A 17974-nucleotide genomic window follows, 5' to 3' on the forward strand; every position below is an offset into this window, starting at 1 on the left:
CACTTCCTCAAATCGGTAACCAAGTTACCGGTTCTTCTCACGCCGATAAGATACGCTACCCACAGGCAAGGATAAGGCCGTAATTTTCTTATCTTAGGTGGCACAATAACCTCTGTTTTGGAGGGACTTTTGTTTTTCACCTTGTGTAGATTGGGTGAACCGCCATTCCCACCGATGAAATCCACTCTATTGCCAGGGATTATCTGCCAACGGCGGTAAATTATAGCCTTTCGTCAATGGTTAACGTGTTTCGTCAGACGTACGGTTTGCTGTAATTCGTATGATAAGCGTTCATATGCCGGCAAAGTATATACCGTTTAGAAATATACTGCAAATGGCTCAAAGGCTCAAGGATACATTCGGCTTTGCAGTACATCGGACTGTGTCGGAGTTACGAACAGCACTCACGGGCACTGTAGTTGATGCATTCCCTACGCAACTCAAAAGAGTGACAAAGGCCCAATCTAAACACAGGTTGTTCCTTTTCCACCTCAAATGTATGACATTGTTGCCTACATTTAGGCGCAAAACCAAACTTTCCTTAAGATGATGACGAACCTATTGAAATCTCTAACAAAATAGGTGAATGTACTTTTGAATTAATCTTAAAGTCAACCATCGACAGATTGTCAAGTTTTAGAATCACGTACAATTATTGGAACTATTGGAACTGTTGTAGGTCAGGGGACGCAATCTTCAAAATGGGTTAACTAACTATGTTACTAGCTCCGGTCTGGTGGTACAGTCATCAACTCGTACGACGTAACAACATGTCCATCATGGGTTCAAGTCCCGAATAGACCGTGCCCCCCACACATATGGCTGACAACCCTGCTATGGTAACAATAAGTCACTGAAAGCTAAGCTCACTTCATTAGTGGGTACTGGCCAGGCCTTGACCGACAGCGGTTGTTGTGCCAAAGAAGAAGAAGAAGAAGAACTATGTTATTTATATTGTAATCTCTCTGCAAAGTTAATGATTGGATATCTTATAGTGGGTGTTGATATGTGTGAGAATTATTTCGTCTAAATACAGTGTTTTTTCATGTATAAATATAAATTCAATTTTTATGATAGGCCACGATAGTTTTCCTCCGACCGATTCAACTTATGCGGACTTCTTACAATGACAGTCGTTTTAAACTTGTATTTTCCCATATCTCTGATAAGATACGGTGTGCTTCACTATCCCGAATAAGTTTTCTTATCTTTGTACCACAATAACCTTTGATTTGGTAGTGAACGTTAATCTTGGTGCTCCAGCCGAAGGAATGCTCTGGATCTAACATTAGCTGCGATAGTATTCGATTTATGACGTTCCCTCAATGTCCCCCTCTCTCTCTCTCTCGCGATGGTCTGCTCTTGAATTGAATTTGATTGTTGTACGACAGTGAAGCATGGCCCGATCAACAATAAGTGACCAAGCTGCTTGGTCCTTAGCTGCAACTTCCCATTGAATTAGATATTGCCTGTCTCCGACAAGTCTTGCTTCACATCATCCGGCATATGAAATCACTGAGCTTCTCTGCAACCCGAGTTTAAGCTGTGAGATATCTCACATTTCGATCAATCTTGAAGTCTTTCAAGATTCCCCAAGGAATTGAATTCAAGGAATTGAAGATTCCCCTGTACAATGCATCCTCGGATTTCGCTGCTAATACCGTCGTAAGGCCGGTGGGGCGGTCCCGTGGTACAATCGTCAAGTCGAACGACTCAATAGCATGCCCGACATGGGTTCAAGCCCAGAATGGACCGTACCCCCGTAGCAAAGATTGACTACGAGTCTCGAAAGCATGTCCGCGTAGGACGTTACGCCAAACAGAAGAAGAAGATCGTCGTAAGGCCGTGATTAGATAGTGGAACTCCCCAACCACCTTGTCGTAGTCGCCGTCAATTAATACACTGCCTCTTAGCTGGGCCCTTTGACCGGGTAAACCACCGGCAAATAGGTATTTCGTCTTAATTGTATTGATTGTCAATTGGTGGATTTCATGTTCTAATGCTCATTCTACTAGTTAAGTAATCCAATGAATCCAATGTCCAATTCAACACTCAAATGTTCTTGCATATACTAAACTTTTGAAACACGTGATAATTATGTGTATTACATTAAACAAAAGGATCTCATTGTCTTTAACCGACTTCATTCTGAAACAAGCTCCACTCAAAGGAGTCCAACTCGACAATAGCCAACTCTACAAAACTTTGATCAACTGCGATGTATGTTACATTGAAATCAGACCTTTTTATTGTAAATTGAGTACCAAAAACGCATGCAGGAACTTAAGGACGAGCCACGAAGTTGGAGTTGGCCTCAATCCAGGGCAGGAAGAACGACACACGAGCGTACACGGACGGCATGCCGATCGAGCAGCCGGCAGCAGATCCGAACGACACGATACCGATCTGGAGGCTTCCACCGTCCTGGACAGTGAGCGGACCACCGGAGTCACCGTTGCACGACGAGCGACCACCCTCACCGCTCAGGCACACGTTCTGGGGCTGAATCAGGGCCGTGTTCCAGCGAGCAATACAGTCAGCATTGGTCATGACCGGGTTGCGCGTGAACCTCACCACAGCCGACGTAGCCGAGCTGCCATCCGAGGTGCGTCCGAATCCGGACACAGTACCGGTGAAGCCACCGAACTGGCGGGTGTCCGAGCGGGCCGGCAGACGGGCAGGCTGAACGCGAGTGTTGAACACGATCGTACCATCCAGACGCACGACGGCAATGTCGTTGCGGATGTTGGTGGTGCTGTACTGCGGATGACGGATGATACCACCGGTCGAGAAGCGGATGCGCTGCTGGGAAGGCTCGTTGACGTTGCGGTTGTGAGCTCCCATGATGGCAGTTCCACCACGGGCCAGAGTCGTCGCACCGGACACAACACAGTGAGCAGCGGTCAGGATGAAGGTGTTCGTCAGCACGGAACCTCCGCACAGACCCGTTCCGGTCGCGAACTCACTCAGCAGAGCAATCTGGTACGGGAACTGGCCGGGCGTAGCCTCCTGGCCGTTGACGATGCGGTGCGTCGGAAGCATCTTGCGGTAGATCTGCATCTCCGCTGGCAGACGCTCCCAGTAGTGATCGAACTCCTCGATCGGACGGACCTGAGACCAATCGATCTCGATCCATTCGGCGCTGGCAACGGCCAACAGACCAACAAGAAGCACGAACGTTTTCATCCTTGAATAACAATGACTGTACCTGGAGGGCATTTGCGGTGTGCTTTTATACCCAAAAATCAGGTGCAACATGCAATCGTTCTCATATCTGCCGAGTTAAATGGGAACTTCCCAAAAATCCACAGCTAATCAATAGGTGCAGAGAACAAAAGCGAAATCCCACTTACTGTAATGAGATTAGCTGATTGGAAGCAAAGCGCAAAACTCCCAATGTCGCGTAATTTACAATGTACAAACCCCAAATAGAAGAAAAGATAATTCTGGAATCTGATCGCTTTCGGTATTACTCCTTAGCGTAAATGAACGACGTCATGTGATAAGAATTTGCACAGTTCCCAACTCTAAAGCACTGTTACAATCCCACGCTTAATTCTATCGATAATACGAATCGGTTAGGACACAACAATAACACTTTATCGCACCTTGTCGATGTTGGATTTGTGTTTTGTTATTGGCTGACTGCCTTAATCTTAACGTGATGGATAAGCTTTTTGATGATTTAAATATTTACTGAGCCAACTCGCTTATCTGACCTATTTTTTTCATTTTGCCACTCCCAAACGCAATCCAAATTAGGAACTTATAACGATCCAAAAATTAATTAACAACCGAAACTGAACTCGTACTGGTCCTGAAACTAACACTGAACCCATTACAATATTTTAGCCGATAGTAAATCCATACCGGCCCTGATACTTATACTGAACTCATGCCTGATCAGAAACTGATACTCAACCTGATCAGGAACTGATATTGAACTCATACCGGACTTGGAATCAATTACCGACCTATACCTGTCCTTAAACTGATGAAGAATCCATAATGTTGTTGGAACTGATCATGAATCCATATCGGTCCTGGAACTGATACTGAACTCATAACGGTCCTGGAATCAACTACAAATTTCTACCGATGCTTGAACTGATGATGAACCCATATAGTTCGCGGAACTGATGCTGAACCCAAAACTCTCCAGGATACTGATACATTTAACCCATTCTGAATATGGAACTGATACTTAATTTATACTACTCCTTTAAGATACTTCTAACTCATGCTGGTCCTGGGACCGATCACAAAACCATTCCGATTCTTTGTCTAATCATCATACTATAATAATCGATACCGGTTCCGGAACTGACAGTACACTCATACTGGTCCTGGAAATGTTACTAAAACCCTACAAACGTACTTGTCTGGTTATGGTTCCAGATTTTATTTCAATTGTGAAATGGTTCCTGAACTTGTACGAATTGTGAACCTGTTCCGGTCTTGAAACCAATACATTCAGCCGTACCGGTGAACTCGTTCGTCGAAAACCATTCGTCGGTCATGGGTGGACAGGATTGTACCACCAGGTTGGGCAGTACAAAACCTAGACAGTTATCTTATTTTTTATCTAGAGGGCTATGAAATGACTGAAAATGAGCATCGCGGCGAATGTTCCAGGGAACGAACGAATTCACCGGTATGGCTGATTGTCTGTTTCGATCCTGTATCTGATTCCCAGGTTCAACGGAGGAGTTTTTGTAGGGATTTAAGCTCAATTTTTCCTTAACGAAATTCTTTTTCTTCCTTACAAGTGCAAAATAATTATGAAGTAATTTACAAAATTTAAATTAACTGCTTCACCAACGGCACCACTGTGCATAATTATGTCTTCTACAGCAAGACAGATCCGTTCCCCCGTATCCGGTCTGTCATGGAGCATTCCTTTGCTAAAGCAGCATAGTAGGCTGTAAATCCCTTGAGCTACGACTACAGGCTTCATTCTGGTCATTAGTGTTGCAACGTGCAGTGAAGTATCCATCAACTCGTTCAAGTCGGTAGAAAGTGAGGTTGAAAACTTTTCAGCATGAAAAATGGCCGAAAACTGCTTCTAAATCGCATTAATTTCACGTAAGTCCGTAAGTACGATCGAAGAAGCAGCTAGTTTTGGGCAGTCTGTCGATGTTGTTATGTTTTTTCTCTGATTTTTGTTTTACAATTATGCAGCCAATTCCAAGCATTGGGTCAGCCATTTTTTCTGAGTAATGGCTGCCATGTCCTTGCTTCTCTAAATGCTTGTAGAAGTCTAGTCTGATCGAGTTTCAAAGATGATAATCGACAGCCGGTAAGTGATCAACATTAAATCTAATAAATAATTATGCTTTTCCTAACTTGTGTGAAATTGATACCGGCTTCGCAAGAAAGGGCTACCAAAGTTATCTATAGCACTGTAGCAGTCAAATTCACTGTACGGCGCCATCTTTTGGTGTGTAACGAAACTGTGCAATATTCGTAGTTGCCACAATTACATCAATTACAATTAGTATCGTGGAAAATCGGCATCATTTTACTAATTAATGCTAATCGTTTCTTAGTTGCCGCAGTTTAGTGTCCGTTTGACTTGTTAATACTAAATAAAGTAAGGCACTAAGACACTACCATTGCGCTCTCTTTCAAATTTCGGATATCATTCAATACACAACAGATTGTTAACACTCCGGCGGCACAGCTTTTACAGTTTTATAATGTCAGTATATTTTTTGTTTTATTTCCACCATGAATTGAACCAAGACAAAAGAAAAAAAAAGATAATGCGATATAACGCAGCAAATAGAGAAAAAACACAAATCATAAGATTCTTTATGACAATCGGAGGCAAATGGAAGATACAATGCGTTACGCGTAATTCGTAAAAATAAACACATAGCTTTGTGTGGATACTAAATGGGAAAAGACAAACCTAATGGCTAAATGTGAACGCGTGATAACAAAAGGCCAGCCGCCCACCAAAATATGCATTGCTCTGGCGCGCCCGCGAATGTGTGTGTGTGAGTGTTTGTTTTATATGCTCCAGTCTCATGTTTTAGTAGATGCCCTTCTGTGGTTTTCGCTCGCAACACCGTCTGAGTAGTGTGGGTGTGTGCTGTTTTGTTGTTGTGAACGGAATCGAACCGCATTCCAACAGCCGCAAAGTGTATTAGGCGCGCCGATTCCGTTCCCAACCAGCCTCTCTTCTCTGCAAACACGAGGAAAAGCGCGTGTTTGATAATGCGCTGGAAGGTGACACACGCATTCGGGAGGGCCGAAAAGGGCAGTGCGACGACACACTTACTACTTCCGCTTTGTGGAACACGCCAGAGCAAATCCATCGTTGTTGGGCGCGTCCCCTCATACCGCCTCTTTCTTTTACACCTTTTTTTTTTCTTCGTTTTTATCTCACATTATATAGTGTAGCTTTTTTTTCTTTTTTATATAGTTTTTTACTGTTATATATCGATAGGCAGGTGTGTAATGATTCATTGTATGCGTTCAGCCCGGTTCTCGGTTCCAGCTCGGTTGTCGGTTGCTGTGTGCGTGCGCGTTCCGAGTTTTGCGTGTCGCCGTGAAGAAGCCGCTTACATCGGAACGGTTCAACCGTTTGAGAATGGCGCAGCATTCACACAGCATCACACTTCACAACCAAACGCAGCACCACCAAGCAGACCGATTTAGAAAGACATCTTGAGCCTAGCAGCCATTTTTTAGATGGCCAGTTTCATCACCCTTTTTTCTACACAACCCTGAATGAACGATGCACACATCAATTTACGATGCGCGCACCTTTACATTACACAGAGCGGCAATGAAGGGAAATAATTAACGACCATCGATGGAATGGGCGGGGCCGGGTGACAAGATAGAGCGAACGGAGCACGAACGGAACCGCTGCGGTTGCGCTTTGGCCGAACAGCATACTGGGAGAGTGGGGCTTGACCCCATTAACGGCTGAGGCCAAACTCTCCGGCCTGGTCCTCGGTGCTGTCACCGTACTGCCAGATGCCCTTGTGCTGCTTGCGGGCCTTCTGCTCGGCATCCTTGTAGTCCGCAATCTGTGCGCGCGGGGAGAAGAGCAAGAACGATAGAAACGGGGTTAGGGGGTAAAACGGCACACAACCCGGTTAGGCTCAGAGTGTTCCCACCAAACACTTACCAGCTTGGTCAATCTGCGATCCTTCTTGTTCTTGTCCGCGATCAAGTAACCGTCGGCGATCAGGTCCTCGGCGATGTCGGCCTTTGTTGCGGGGTCGGTCAGCGTCACGTACTCGGTGCCCGAGATGCTACCAAAAAAAAAAAGAGGAAATATTAATACAATTTTACTACGAAACGCTACTCTGTTTGTTGTGTAGCATTCACAACGCAACTTTTTGGTTTAATTAATGTAAAACCTATTTAAGGCTGCACGCAGTACCGTTAATCGCTGCGCGCGCTTTCGAAAGTCGGTACGGATACAGGCAGTGCCAGATCCTGTCGTCACTTTAGGCAATGGTCTAGAAGATCTGGCTAGGGGCGCAGCGCAAGCACTGCACAAACCCACATCTTTGGCATACCATTGCCAGAGAGGTCGAGAGTGTGTGTACTGTGTAGAGTAGTAATTAAGACTTACCGATACTCCACGTTCATGTTGAGCGTTCGGTTCAGCACGTCCTGCGAGAACGCCTTCACGGCCTCGGCACGATCGTCAGCATCGGTCGGCAGCAGCAACAGCGCCGGCACGTACAGGTGCGCGAACGGCTTCTCCGAGATGAACGTAGGCGGGATCATGGCAAGGCGGGTCGATGGGACAGTCTGTGTACGGTGTGGAAGAATGTTAAAGCCCGATTAATATCAAGTTGTTCTATCTGGCTCAAAAAAATTATCTAGAAAATTATGTATTGTCCGAGCAGAACGCAACTGAATGCTGTGACCAGGCGACACAATTTGCAGTTGCACTCTCACACCCTAAGCACACGGTTCCCCCGCACCTTTGCACCATGCACTGGACCGTGATGGAAACGTAGCAGCGCTAGTAACGAACAGGTAAAAGAATATTACCGCCGCTTTCACACTACCAACCGTCCCGGGGGTACGATACGATGCTACGTGCCATAGGTACAGGGAACCACCTGGGGAGGAGATTGATCGTGCGGCAAAAGATCGCTAATCCCAGGGTTCCAAAAGCTCGAAATAAATTGCTCTGGCAAGCTTATGACTCAAGCATTTCTTTCGCAGTTACAGAAATGGATCTAAGGAGCTTGCGGGGTACTACTCTTGCTGCTAGGCTCTACAACACCACCTACCTCGCGGTTGCCGTAGTCGATGTAGAGAATCGTCACGTTGCCACCCTTCTCGACCTTCTCCACCTTCGCACGGTACCACTCGTTGTCCTCGGAGAACTTGGCCGCGCACATGTCGCCGCGCTTCGGCGCGTACGAGCCCGTTACCGGCGGCATCGCCTTAAAGTCCTGGCGCAGCTTCGTCATCAGCTCCTCCAGCTTGGCGCCCTGGTCCGTGTGCTGTGCGTAGAACTGCAGCTCGGGCGTTACCTCCGTCACGACCACGCTCTCGTACTTCACCTTGCGCTCGACCGGCGTGTTCACGTCCGGCGTGTCCTCGATCTCGTCCTTCTCCTCCTCGGCCGCCGCCTTCTCGACGTAATCCTTCCAGATGTTCTTGCGCTGGGCCTTGGCGCGCGCCTCCGCATCGCGCAGCACGCGATAGTAGTCGGACTTCTCCGCGGTAAAGTGCACCTCGGCCAGACCCTCCTCGACCAGGGCGACCGACAGGTTCACGTTGTGGTCGGTGAACAGCCAGCCGATCACGCTCGTCGCCTGCTTGTCGGTCGTTTCGATCTTCACGCTCACGTCCCGCTGCAGCACCTTCTCGCGCGTGAACTGGAGCGCCTCATCGCCGTACGGTTCCGCTTCCTGGGCCGGGGCGCCACCGATCGCCGGGCGGGACGAGCGGCGGCAGCTGATGCCGGCGAGCAGGAACGTGACCAGGCAGCTTTCCTTCGGGCAGTAGAGCCGGAGGCGGGAACCGCTCGCGACGAACTCGACCAGCGCCTCGGTACGCAGGGCACGCTGCCAGGACGGCAGGTAGTGATGCTTGATGCGGGAATGGTCCGTGGTCAGATCGTTGATGCGATGCGACGGCGTCTGCTTCTTCGCGTGCATACCCTTCTGGCCCTTGATCGCCTGCTCCTGGGCGGCGCGCAGTTTGTCGTACTCGGGCGAGCGCTGCTCATCGTCCTGGCGGTAGTTGATCACCGTGGCGAGGCCCCGCTCGAGCATTGCCTCAGCGATGTTCCTGCGGAGGGAAGGGAGAGCAACGGGAAGGAAAAATTTCAATTTTTAGCTGTTTTTTTTCTCTCTCTTCAAACGATTGGATCTAGCTTGGTACAAATGTTACTTAAATTACTGTTTAATGTATCGAAAAATCGACGCGAGTGAGCTCTAAGGAAGAATAAAACCACTCTCTGTCGATCATTGCGAACGATAATGTCCCACCAATTGATCAAAACACTTTCCAAGGTTATAGAAGGAAACAAGTGTTTAACCTATATATGGTGGAAAATACCCCATAGCACTAATTTTCCATAACCTGTTCAAGTTGTACCGCAGAACCTGATAGAGCTTGTCCAATATTTCCCAAAGGATGGCTTAGCTCATCGTATCAAATTACGAACAATAATGTCCCACCATTTGATCAAAACACTTTCCAAGGGTATAGAAGGATAAAAGTGTTTAACCTATATATGGTGGAAAATCCCACGTAACACTGTTTTCAAAAACTTGTTGAAGTTGTATCGCAGAATCTGATAAAGCTAGTCCAATGTCCCGAAGGATGAAGCAACCGTATTGTACCAGATTGCGAACGATCATGTCCCACCAGTTGATCAAAACACTTTCCAACAATATGAAAGGATAAAAGTGTTTAACCTATATCTGGTGGTTTTTCGAGCTTATATATTCGATAAAACTACAGTATCCCCCTTCACTTACTGGTCGTCCAGGCGCACGGTGTAGCAGTACTTCTCCGGGTAGTTGTCACGGGCCGGCGCCACGTAGTCGAGCGTACACGTCACCCGCTTGCCGATCAGCTTCTTGCGCAGGAACTCGCGCGCCTCAAACATGTAGGGAATGTCGTAGAGGGGGCGCGAGTTCTTCGCCCGCGGACCATCGTCCTCCTTCGGGCGCGGCGGACGGATCGACGAGAAGAACACCTTCTTCGACACTGTGCCGACCTTCACCAGCACGGCATCGCCGTTGTACACCTCCATCACCGTGCCGACCAGCTCCTTGTCCTTGGTGTTGGCCAGCGCCGCCGGCGGCTTGTAGTCCTTCCACAGCCGCAACCGGGCGGCCTTCGCTTCCCGCTCGCACGCGCGCAGCCGGTCGATGCCCTCCTTCACGTACGGTATGCTCCACTCGACGCACTTGGCGAACCCGTTGCGCAGCAGCGACTCGGCAATGTTACCCTCCGGGCACAGGATCGTGCCGAGGAAGTTGGTGTTGCTGTTCGACTCGAGCCGCACCTTCACCTCGCGCTGCAGCAGCCGGCACTCCACGTGGAAGCGGGCCTCGTCCGCGTACGGCACCTCGGTCGTGTTGTCCGGCCGGCCCTCCGCGTCCAGCTTGAAGCCCGGGCAGCGGATGCCGGACATCATGAGCGTGACGTGCTGGAAGACGCGCGGGTTCGGCATGAGGAAGGCGCGGACCGTCGAACCGTCCCGCACGTGCTCGATGATCGCCTTGATCAGCTGGCCGGCGTGCTGGTCCACGAACTGCTTCGGGTTGTCGATGTTCCACACGATGTTGCGCACGTGCTCGCCCTCGGGCGCATCGCTCCAGAGGCCCTTCCGGGCGCGCCGGGCCGCATCCTCCAGCTCGATCAGGCGGGCATGCTCGGGCGTCTGGCGCACGTTGTCGCGGCGCACCGTCACCAAGCCCTCCGACACGATCGACTCGACGATGTTTTCCGCGTTCGGTTCCTTGCCGAGCTTCACGTAGCCGTACTCGCGGTTCGCGTTCGGCGGCTTCTCCGAGTAGAACCACACCTCCTGCCCGATCAGCCGCTGGCGCAGGTACTCGCGGGACTCCCAGGCGTAGGGTTGATCCCTCGAACCGTCACTGCGGAAAAAACAAAAACCGTTTGATCGTTCATACATAACCTCAATCATCTGGCTCCTGGCGTTTGACCACTTACCTCGATCCGTTGGTTGGTCGGCGGGCAAGCTTCGGTGCGACGATGCCAGCAAAATTAAGCTGCTTCTCTCGTGGCGGTCCATTGACGGGTTTATCGCGCAGGATCAGCGAATCACCGGACAGAATCTACGGGGCGAACGGGGAAAGAGACCGTTCGTAGAAAGAAGATTCGTAAGAATATGCTGCACAAGTACACGACCTCGTGGAGAACGAGACGCGTTCCACTGCCGGCACTTCCGATTCCGCACGAAGCCAGCGAGAAAAAGACAGCGTTTTGACATTCCTGCGCCTGTGTAAATCCAACTGACAGCACCAACACACACACATACACACACAAACGCACTCGCCGCGAGCCGAGCGGCCACGTTGAAAGTTTTAAATCCCGCAATATAAATACGCGCACACGGGCAGGCATATCCTAAGCATAAATTGCCCTACATCGAAATGGGGGTTAGATTTCATCTTTTCTTTTTCTTTTTGCATCTCGATAAAATTATCTCCACATGCTTCTTCTTCCTCTTCTTCGACGGCAATTTCCATTGCAATCTTGTGCAATCCGATTGGATGCAGTTTTTGCCTCTTTGCAATTGAATCCACAAACAAAACACACTCAACGTGTTTCCGAAACATATGGAACACGAAGCAATAAATAGATACCACCGTGAAACAGATGAGAGAGAGAAGAAGAAGAAAAAAACATGCAACGGGAAATACTTTCACCGTTCTCCAATTTCTTCTTCTTCTTCTTATTCTTTTCCACTTTGGGACACCTTTCACCTTTCGACCAAGTTTTGGTTCACAAAATGTGTAAAACTAAGCGAAACCCCGCCGTAAAGTAGGCATTGGAAGGGCGATCAATTCCACCGTGGCAACCCCACAGGTGACCAATCGCTGGAACCGGAAAGGGGAAGGGCGACGTCATGGTGCATAGGGGGGAGAGGCAGGAGGCAGAGGGTGTGTTATGTGGCGAGCAGAAGGGACACAGCAGCGCTACATAAAATAATGCCAACTTGGCATGCCACATCGCAGCGTGTCAGCGTGGAACGGCGGCGTAGCGATAGGGAGGGAAAAGCGAGAAAGAAAGAAAGATAGAGAGAGAGAGAGAGAGGGGGGGAGAGCAAGAGCGAGAAAGGTGCGTTGGATTAAAAGTTGTTCAACAAAGACCGATGTGCCCTGGATGGAAAATCACGGTTTAAGAGGCAAGGGGGATGCTTTTCCCCCACAACAGCTTCTTGTTTTTTTTTCCTCTAGCGAGACAGAAGATTCCCCCCCCCCTTAGACCGCTTCAACCGCCTCCGAAGGGGGTGGAGGGTAAGTCTTTCGATAATGGGCTGATGGCAGGGTGATGTGTGCAAACTTGAGCTCTAATCATTTATCGCCGTCCACCAACTCGTGCCACGGATGATCTTTTCGATTACTTGGCTTTCTGCAGCTCCCGTCGGCGATGTGTGTGTGGCTGTGCATTTGTTTGTGCCACAATGGAGGAACGATGCACTTTATGTTGGGCAGTAATATGGTGTGTGGATGCAGCAGTCATGTGGAAAGCGCGTGTCGGTGTGCGTGTGTATGCTGTGTACGTTACCTGCTTCACGATGCCTTTCTTCAGCACGGGCGGTGGAGCAGGGTTGGCGGCGGCGGCGGGGACATTAGCGGCACTCATTTTGCGTTCCGTAGGGCAACGTTGCTGCTCGGCAGAACTTTTCTGTTTTCACTACGGGACTGTTGGGAAACACACTGAGACGGGAGGAAAGATGATACGAGAAAAAACGGTGGTCAACTTCACGTGAAAAACAAGATTTCACACCCCACAGATTTCTTCCTTCACCCTCTCGCTATCTCACTCTCTCTCTGTCGGGAAGTTAGCACATTCCACCGTCGGTGGCTGGAAGACTGGCACACTTTCACGCGATACCAATATTGTTATGTGGCCGGGACGGGAAAGGAAAGAAGGTTCAATCCCGGAAACGATGCAGAGAGAGAGAGCGAGCGAGCCAGAGGGACAGATTTTAGAGGCACCGGGGCTGACCTTTCTATACCTTTGCGATCGGGAGCAAAACGAGTCCGTACGGGAGCTAGCGGCGTTTGGAACTACTGATCACACCACACCATGTACCACGACGACGACAGTGACACACCGGGACAGTAAGAGCGACACACGCACACTCACAAACACACACACACTAGTCGGCGACGACGGCTGTAACGGGTACAATAGACCAGAGGGGCGAACGTGTGTAACCACCGGAATCGGGGTGCAGGGGCAACCAGGTCACCTCAGTTGCACCGGACGGCACCAAATTCAGAGGAACGGCCGAAAAATTGAACACTTTCTGTGACCGAACGGCACTACAGCACGGGAGAAAATATATCTGCCCCAGTCTTGGCCCAAGCAACAATTATTGCAGCAGGAGGCGAGCGGCACACGTAGCCCAAAGTGCTGACGGAGCGCTGACAGGTGAGCGACCCAATGAACAAAATACGGCACGCTGGTGCTGGTGTAGAAGCTCTGAAAAGCGCCGAGATGAGACTTTTAAAATGATGTTGAAAAAATCCAATTTAATCGCTAAAATGAAGTCAAAAAAGTTTCTTTTACTTTTTAATAAAATTTCTACGATTATTAGACGGCAAAAATGCAAACTATAATTGATCGAACGCTATAAACTGCCAATTCATTTTTTTCTCAGCTCCATCGTTCTTTGCATGCCGAGGAGAATTCTCTCACCGAAAATGCTGTCAGTCGCTGTCAAAGCATGCTGTCAGTTATTTTCTCAGCTGCTTTCTCGGTGTATGTAGAAACGCTCAATGAGCTCGATTGCAAACGCGATTGCACAGCTTTGCTGTCAGTCCTGTCATTTTATCGCTCAAAAATGTCAAAAACGTTTTCGGGATTGAGAAATATGGCAGTGCTCCATAGGATGCAATTTCATCGGAATATGCTATTAATCCGGACCCGGAGGCAATAGCGTATCTCGTATCATATTAGCGTTAGTTGAGTTTCGAGGCTTTCAGTCAAATTTTAGCTAATTTTCGTATAATTTTACTTGAAGTGGTAGGTTTTAGCTACTAAATTAGCTATGTGATCTGATTTTAACTAAAGATTACAATTTTATACTTTCGGAAATGGTTTTTGAAAATTCTACCAAAAGGGAATTTATTTTGCATTTGACATTCGATGTGTCAAATTAGTACAATTTGCTCAAAGAAGTGTCAACGTACATCGAAATCGCGACTATCGGGGAATATCTGTGGTATTTTTGTTTAAATGCACTATTTTAATTTTTAAGAAACTTTTGTTTGATTTTTCACCAAAATAAATTCAATTACAAAAAGTTATGAAAATCATTGACATCATTTTGAAATGGAGCTTGATTCTCGAACGTAAATTTGTTGTGTTTTTGTGACTGGACCTGTACTCAATTTTTAACATCATTCATTTCTCCATACATCCGGACATCTTTCGTTAAAAACTTAATCGGTGCTTTGCTCTATGCATGTTTTTAAAATTTAATAAGAACATCAAGTTCAGAGAATTCTAAATACATATTTATCTATACATCAATATTTTGAAAATTTAAAAAAATATTCCATCTATTTGAAGATAAATCGGGTACTGCAAATTGGCGTATTTCGAGCATCGTATACTGCTGCGGATATTTGTTGTAAGAAGCGCTTGCGATGTATGAGTTAAATTAGATGGTCAAATAAGGTTCTTAATTGAAGCTCACTGGACAGCCTAACATTTGTTACTTGGGAGCGAAGGTAGCACACGGAGCCGAAGTTTGAAGATTCCCGAAGTTCGACAGCAGTGACTTCAACGTGGCACGGTGGCCGCGCATGCAGTCATACATTATTGACAAATTATTCTGTTTATAATTTGTGCGAAAATCAAGCATTTGTTCAGACACCGTGGAAAACGGACAATGAAATGTATTTCACCTTTTCCTGAGCGATAACCATTTATTCAGCCTAAAACTAATCATTTTTTCTCAAACACAATCGACGTTACCACGCTGCCTACCTTGCCACCGAATTTAAACGTCGGCGTAGGTATGACCGTGCGTAATTTAAACAGTTCGGCGAAACTTTGAACCAGCTCACTCTCGGTCCAGTTGCAGGACGTCAGTATGAAAAGGCCATCATCCTGCAGCATCCGATGCACGTTGGCGATGTAGTGCGTGCGCATCGTTTTCGCATCTTCCGGATGCAGACTGATCGCGTCGTACGTGCCCTTATCGTGTACCACCTTGAACTGTCCCAGCGCAGCCACCTCTGGTTCCGACATCAAATCCACCACCTGGTAGTTGATGTTAAGGTCCTGATCCCGGCATATGGCTTTCGATAGTTCGATGGCTTTCGGTGAATAATCGATGCCGGTCAGCTTCGTGTACCCTTCCCTGGCCAGCTCGATCAGCATCATGCCATTTCCACAGCCTGGAGCAGATTTAATTCGGTGTTGTTAATCATGCAAGATGTAACACATTGCCAACATACCCAGATCGATGATAGAATCGTCCGCTTTGATTTCATCCTCCTGTTTGGCAATCCAGCAAATGATGCGGTTCTGGCTGTCCTCATCGAACCAAACCTCACCGACATCGCCATGGTCGCGATAGTTCGCTATCTCTCGAGTGTAGCTCGACTCCCAGAAATCTTTTGTTCCAAGCTCCGACCCTTCTAGCTCTTCAATTTGTTCACTCATCGTGGTGTTTCAATGTCTCTAAAATTCAGTATAGAACTGTTTAAAAGTTAGGCTCAGAATATTAGCACTGCGTTTGGAACGGACCAACACGAGCCGGCTTTTGTTGGTAAACAAGCTAATGTCAAACTGACAAATGGTATACACACTGTCAGCTGTTATACGGAATACGAAAATTCGTTTTTTATTAAATATTTAAAATATAAGTTGCAATTCCTGATTTCGATATAAACAAAACATAGATAAACATTTATTTTAAGTGACCGGAAGTAGTAGCAATTTGATAGAAATGTGTACAGAATAACAACAAGGAAACGGGTAGAACAGTGTCGTATCATACACAGTGGGATTTTGTTAATTTGTATTGGCTATTATTTGGGCTGAATTTGGCTACAGGGATAATCATACAAGACCGTTGAATCTTCCGGGGAAGTAATGTTTTCTCCAAAATATACCAACATCTTAGTTAATTCATATTTGTTTCCTATTTCCAGAACAGGCAATTAAACCAGCAAGTGTACGATTGTATTGTGGAAAGTCAGGTGAAGGATAGACCATGAAAAGGTAGAACACAAACGAGTTATCATCATATTGATCTTGTTCTTTTACAGGAAGAGATATAGGGGTGAATTTTATTTTATGTTGTATATTTCTGCAGAAAAACTAGCGATACACCAAGTTGATCGAGAGAGAAGGCAGTTCTTTGAACGATACGGTCTGCCTCTAGCTACAGTGACGAGTTCAACGACATTGTTCGTAAAGGGGTATTGTGGTTGTGCAGTATTTTATAATTCATTTATATATATTTCAAGGATATCGTTTAGTTTAGTTCTATTACATTCAACATCACAAAAGTTGCAAATTATTAATAACGCACTTAAATTCAAATGAAATAATATCAGATCCGAAGAAAGTACTGCTCTAGGTAACCTGTAAAACAATACGCATGTTGTTAGGTCGGTTTACTTTAAGAAAGTGCTCAAGGCAAACTAAACACGGCTACTTTACGCTCACCTTTTTCACCTCGATGATTTTCCGTCCATATTTTTTTTCAAAATGATCCACTTCTTCCTCGATAACTATTCTTTGCATCCGTATCAAACACCGTCTGCGACGTTCTGGTGACCAATTCCGGATCACGTGGCCCATCCCCGACAGCTCAGCATCGACTGGGTCAGTTGGTCGTTTCAATCGGTTAAGCATCTCTGTTGTGGCACTTTGAAACGCCCGCAACGATTCCATCAGTTCCTCGTGGAGAGCACGACTGACTATTAGCCTACGCCGCTTGATTGCCCTTGCCGTTACATTGGGTGCAATGTTTGGACGAGGAGATGCGGGATACCCTGACCGTCCAGGTTGCGGTGATGGTACACGCTGTGGTGACGGCATGCTGGACGGTCCAGTAGGTGTGAGTCCCTCGTCTAACACCTTTACTTCCAATTGTTCCTGTTGGTCAAAGAGGTTTTGATGTTAAATATAGAATGCACATGTTCTGATCGGAAATTCATTTTATACGTGTGTGTATCAGAGTGTGTATCAATCGGCAAACGAACAACCAAAGTCCTTCAACATGCACTGTTTTGTTTCGTTGTGATTTGCTAGAACCTAAACAGATCGCTCGCCGTTGATTTGCAGCGAATTACCTGCACAACGGCAATCAGTACGAAAAAGGCTCAATGTGTGAACAATGTTCTTTTTTCGATCTAATCTCGTTTCACCATGGCGATATTGGTCGCCTATGCTTTATAGTACACATCTGCTGTTACATGTGCATGTGCGTGCCTCTACATACCTTCTTTTGCTTCTTCGGTGCAGGATTGGTATCTAAAAATAAAAAAAAAACAAAGGTTTCATTTCTGCAATTTTCATGTTATTTCTCCATTAAGTGCAATAATTACCCATTTTTTGTGTCAGTTGGCGTAAATCTCAAACAATTCGATTCCACACTACGAGCTGTTTGTCGTGCCAGATTGTAAACAATTAAGAAAGACCGCGAAATCGCAGACAGAGTGACCAGAAATACTGATTTATCTGTATTCCTACCGATTTTTATATGCCTACCGACCCAAGTGTCACAAATCCACTAAACGACCACTAAACG

The 17974-nt window shown here is 46.9% G+C and overlaps 4 protein-coding genes and 1 long non-coding RNA gene across 6 annotated transcripts; 1 reads left to right on the forward strand and 4 right to left on the reverse strand.

Annotated features, from left to right (window-relative positions):
* Window positions 1-2221: 2221 nt before the first annotated feature.
* On the reverse strand, window positions 2222-3192 carry LOC120895102 (chymotrypsin BI-like). The gene has a single exon (XM_040298130.1). It carries the CDS (start codon window positions 3184-3186, stop codon window positions 2284-2286), a length of 903 nt encoding a protein of 300 aa, XP_040154064.1. The 5' UTR covers window positions 3187-3192; the 3' UTR covers window positions 2222-2283.
* A 1764-nt stretch (window positions 3193-4956) lies between these two features.
* On the forward strand, window positions 4957-16503 carry LOC120897841. The gene is made up of 3 exons (XR_005738581.1): window positions 4957-5093; window positions 5182-5299; window positions 16368-16503. It is a non-coding gene; the product is annotated as an uncharacterized LOC120897841 (long non-coding RNA).
* LOC120897837 (staphylococcal nuclease domain-containing protein 1) lies at window positions 5786-13581 on the reverse strand. 2 transcript variants are annotated; one of them, XM_040302967.1, is made up of 8 exons: window positions 13214-13581; window positions 12760-12911; window positions 11179-11303; window positions 9975-11102; window positions 8271-9279; window positions 7598-7779; window positions 7145-7271; window positions 5786-7043 (listed from the first exon to the last, which is right to left on the reverse strand). In XM_040302967.1, exons 2-8 carry the CDS (start codon window positions 12835-12837, stop codon window positions 6933-6935), a joined length of 2760 nt encoding a protein of 919 aa, XP_040158901.1. In that variant the 5' UTR covers window positions 12838-12911; window positions 13214-13581; the 3' UTR covers window positions 5786-6932. The 2 variants fall into 2 exon arrangements, with proteins under 2 accessions (XP_040158901.1, XP_040158902.1); XM_040302968.1 differs by having other exon boundaries at window positions 13204-13581.
* Window positions 15104-15985, reverse strand: LOC120897839 (EEF1A lysine methyltransferase 2). Its single transcript, XM_040302975.1, has 2 exons — window positions 15669-15985; window positions 15104-15608 (listed from the first exon to the last, which is right to left on the reverse strand). Exons 1-2 carry the CDS (start codon window positions 15874-15876, stop codon window positions 15154-15156), a joined length of 663 nt encoding a protein of 220 aa, XP_040158909.1. The 5' UTR covers window positions 15877-15985; the 3' UTR covers window positions 15104-15153.
* A 1-nt stretch (window position 16504) lies between the features above and the next one.
* LOC120897840 lies at window positions 16505-17877 on the reverse strand. The gene is made up of 4 exons (XM_040302976.1): window positions 17772-17877; window positions 17666-17697; window positions 16888-17319; window positions 16505-16803 (listed from the first exon to the last, which is right to left on the reverse strand). Exons 1-4 carry the CDS (start codon window positions 17773-17775, stop codon window positions 16795-16797), a joined length of 477 nt encoding a protein of 158 aa, XP_040158910.1. The 5' UTR covers window positions 17776-17877; the 3' UTR covers window positions 16505-16794.
* Window positions 17878-17974: the final 97 nt, after the last annotated feature.

This window comes from Anopheles arabiensis, chromosome 2, assembly GCF_016920715.1.
Source record: "Anopheles arabiensis isolate DONGOLA chromosome 2, AaraD3, whole genome shotgun sequence".
Lineage (NCBI taxonomy): Eukaryota > Metazoa > Arthropoda > Insecta > Diptera > Culicidae > Anopheles > Anopheles arabiensis.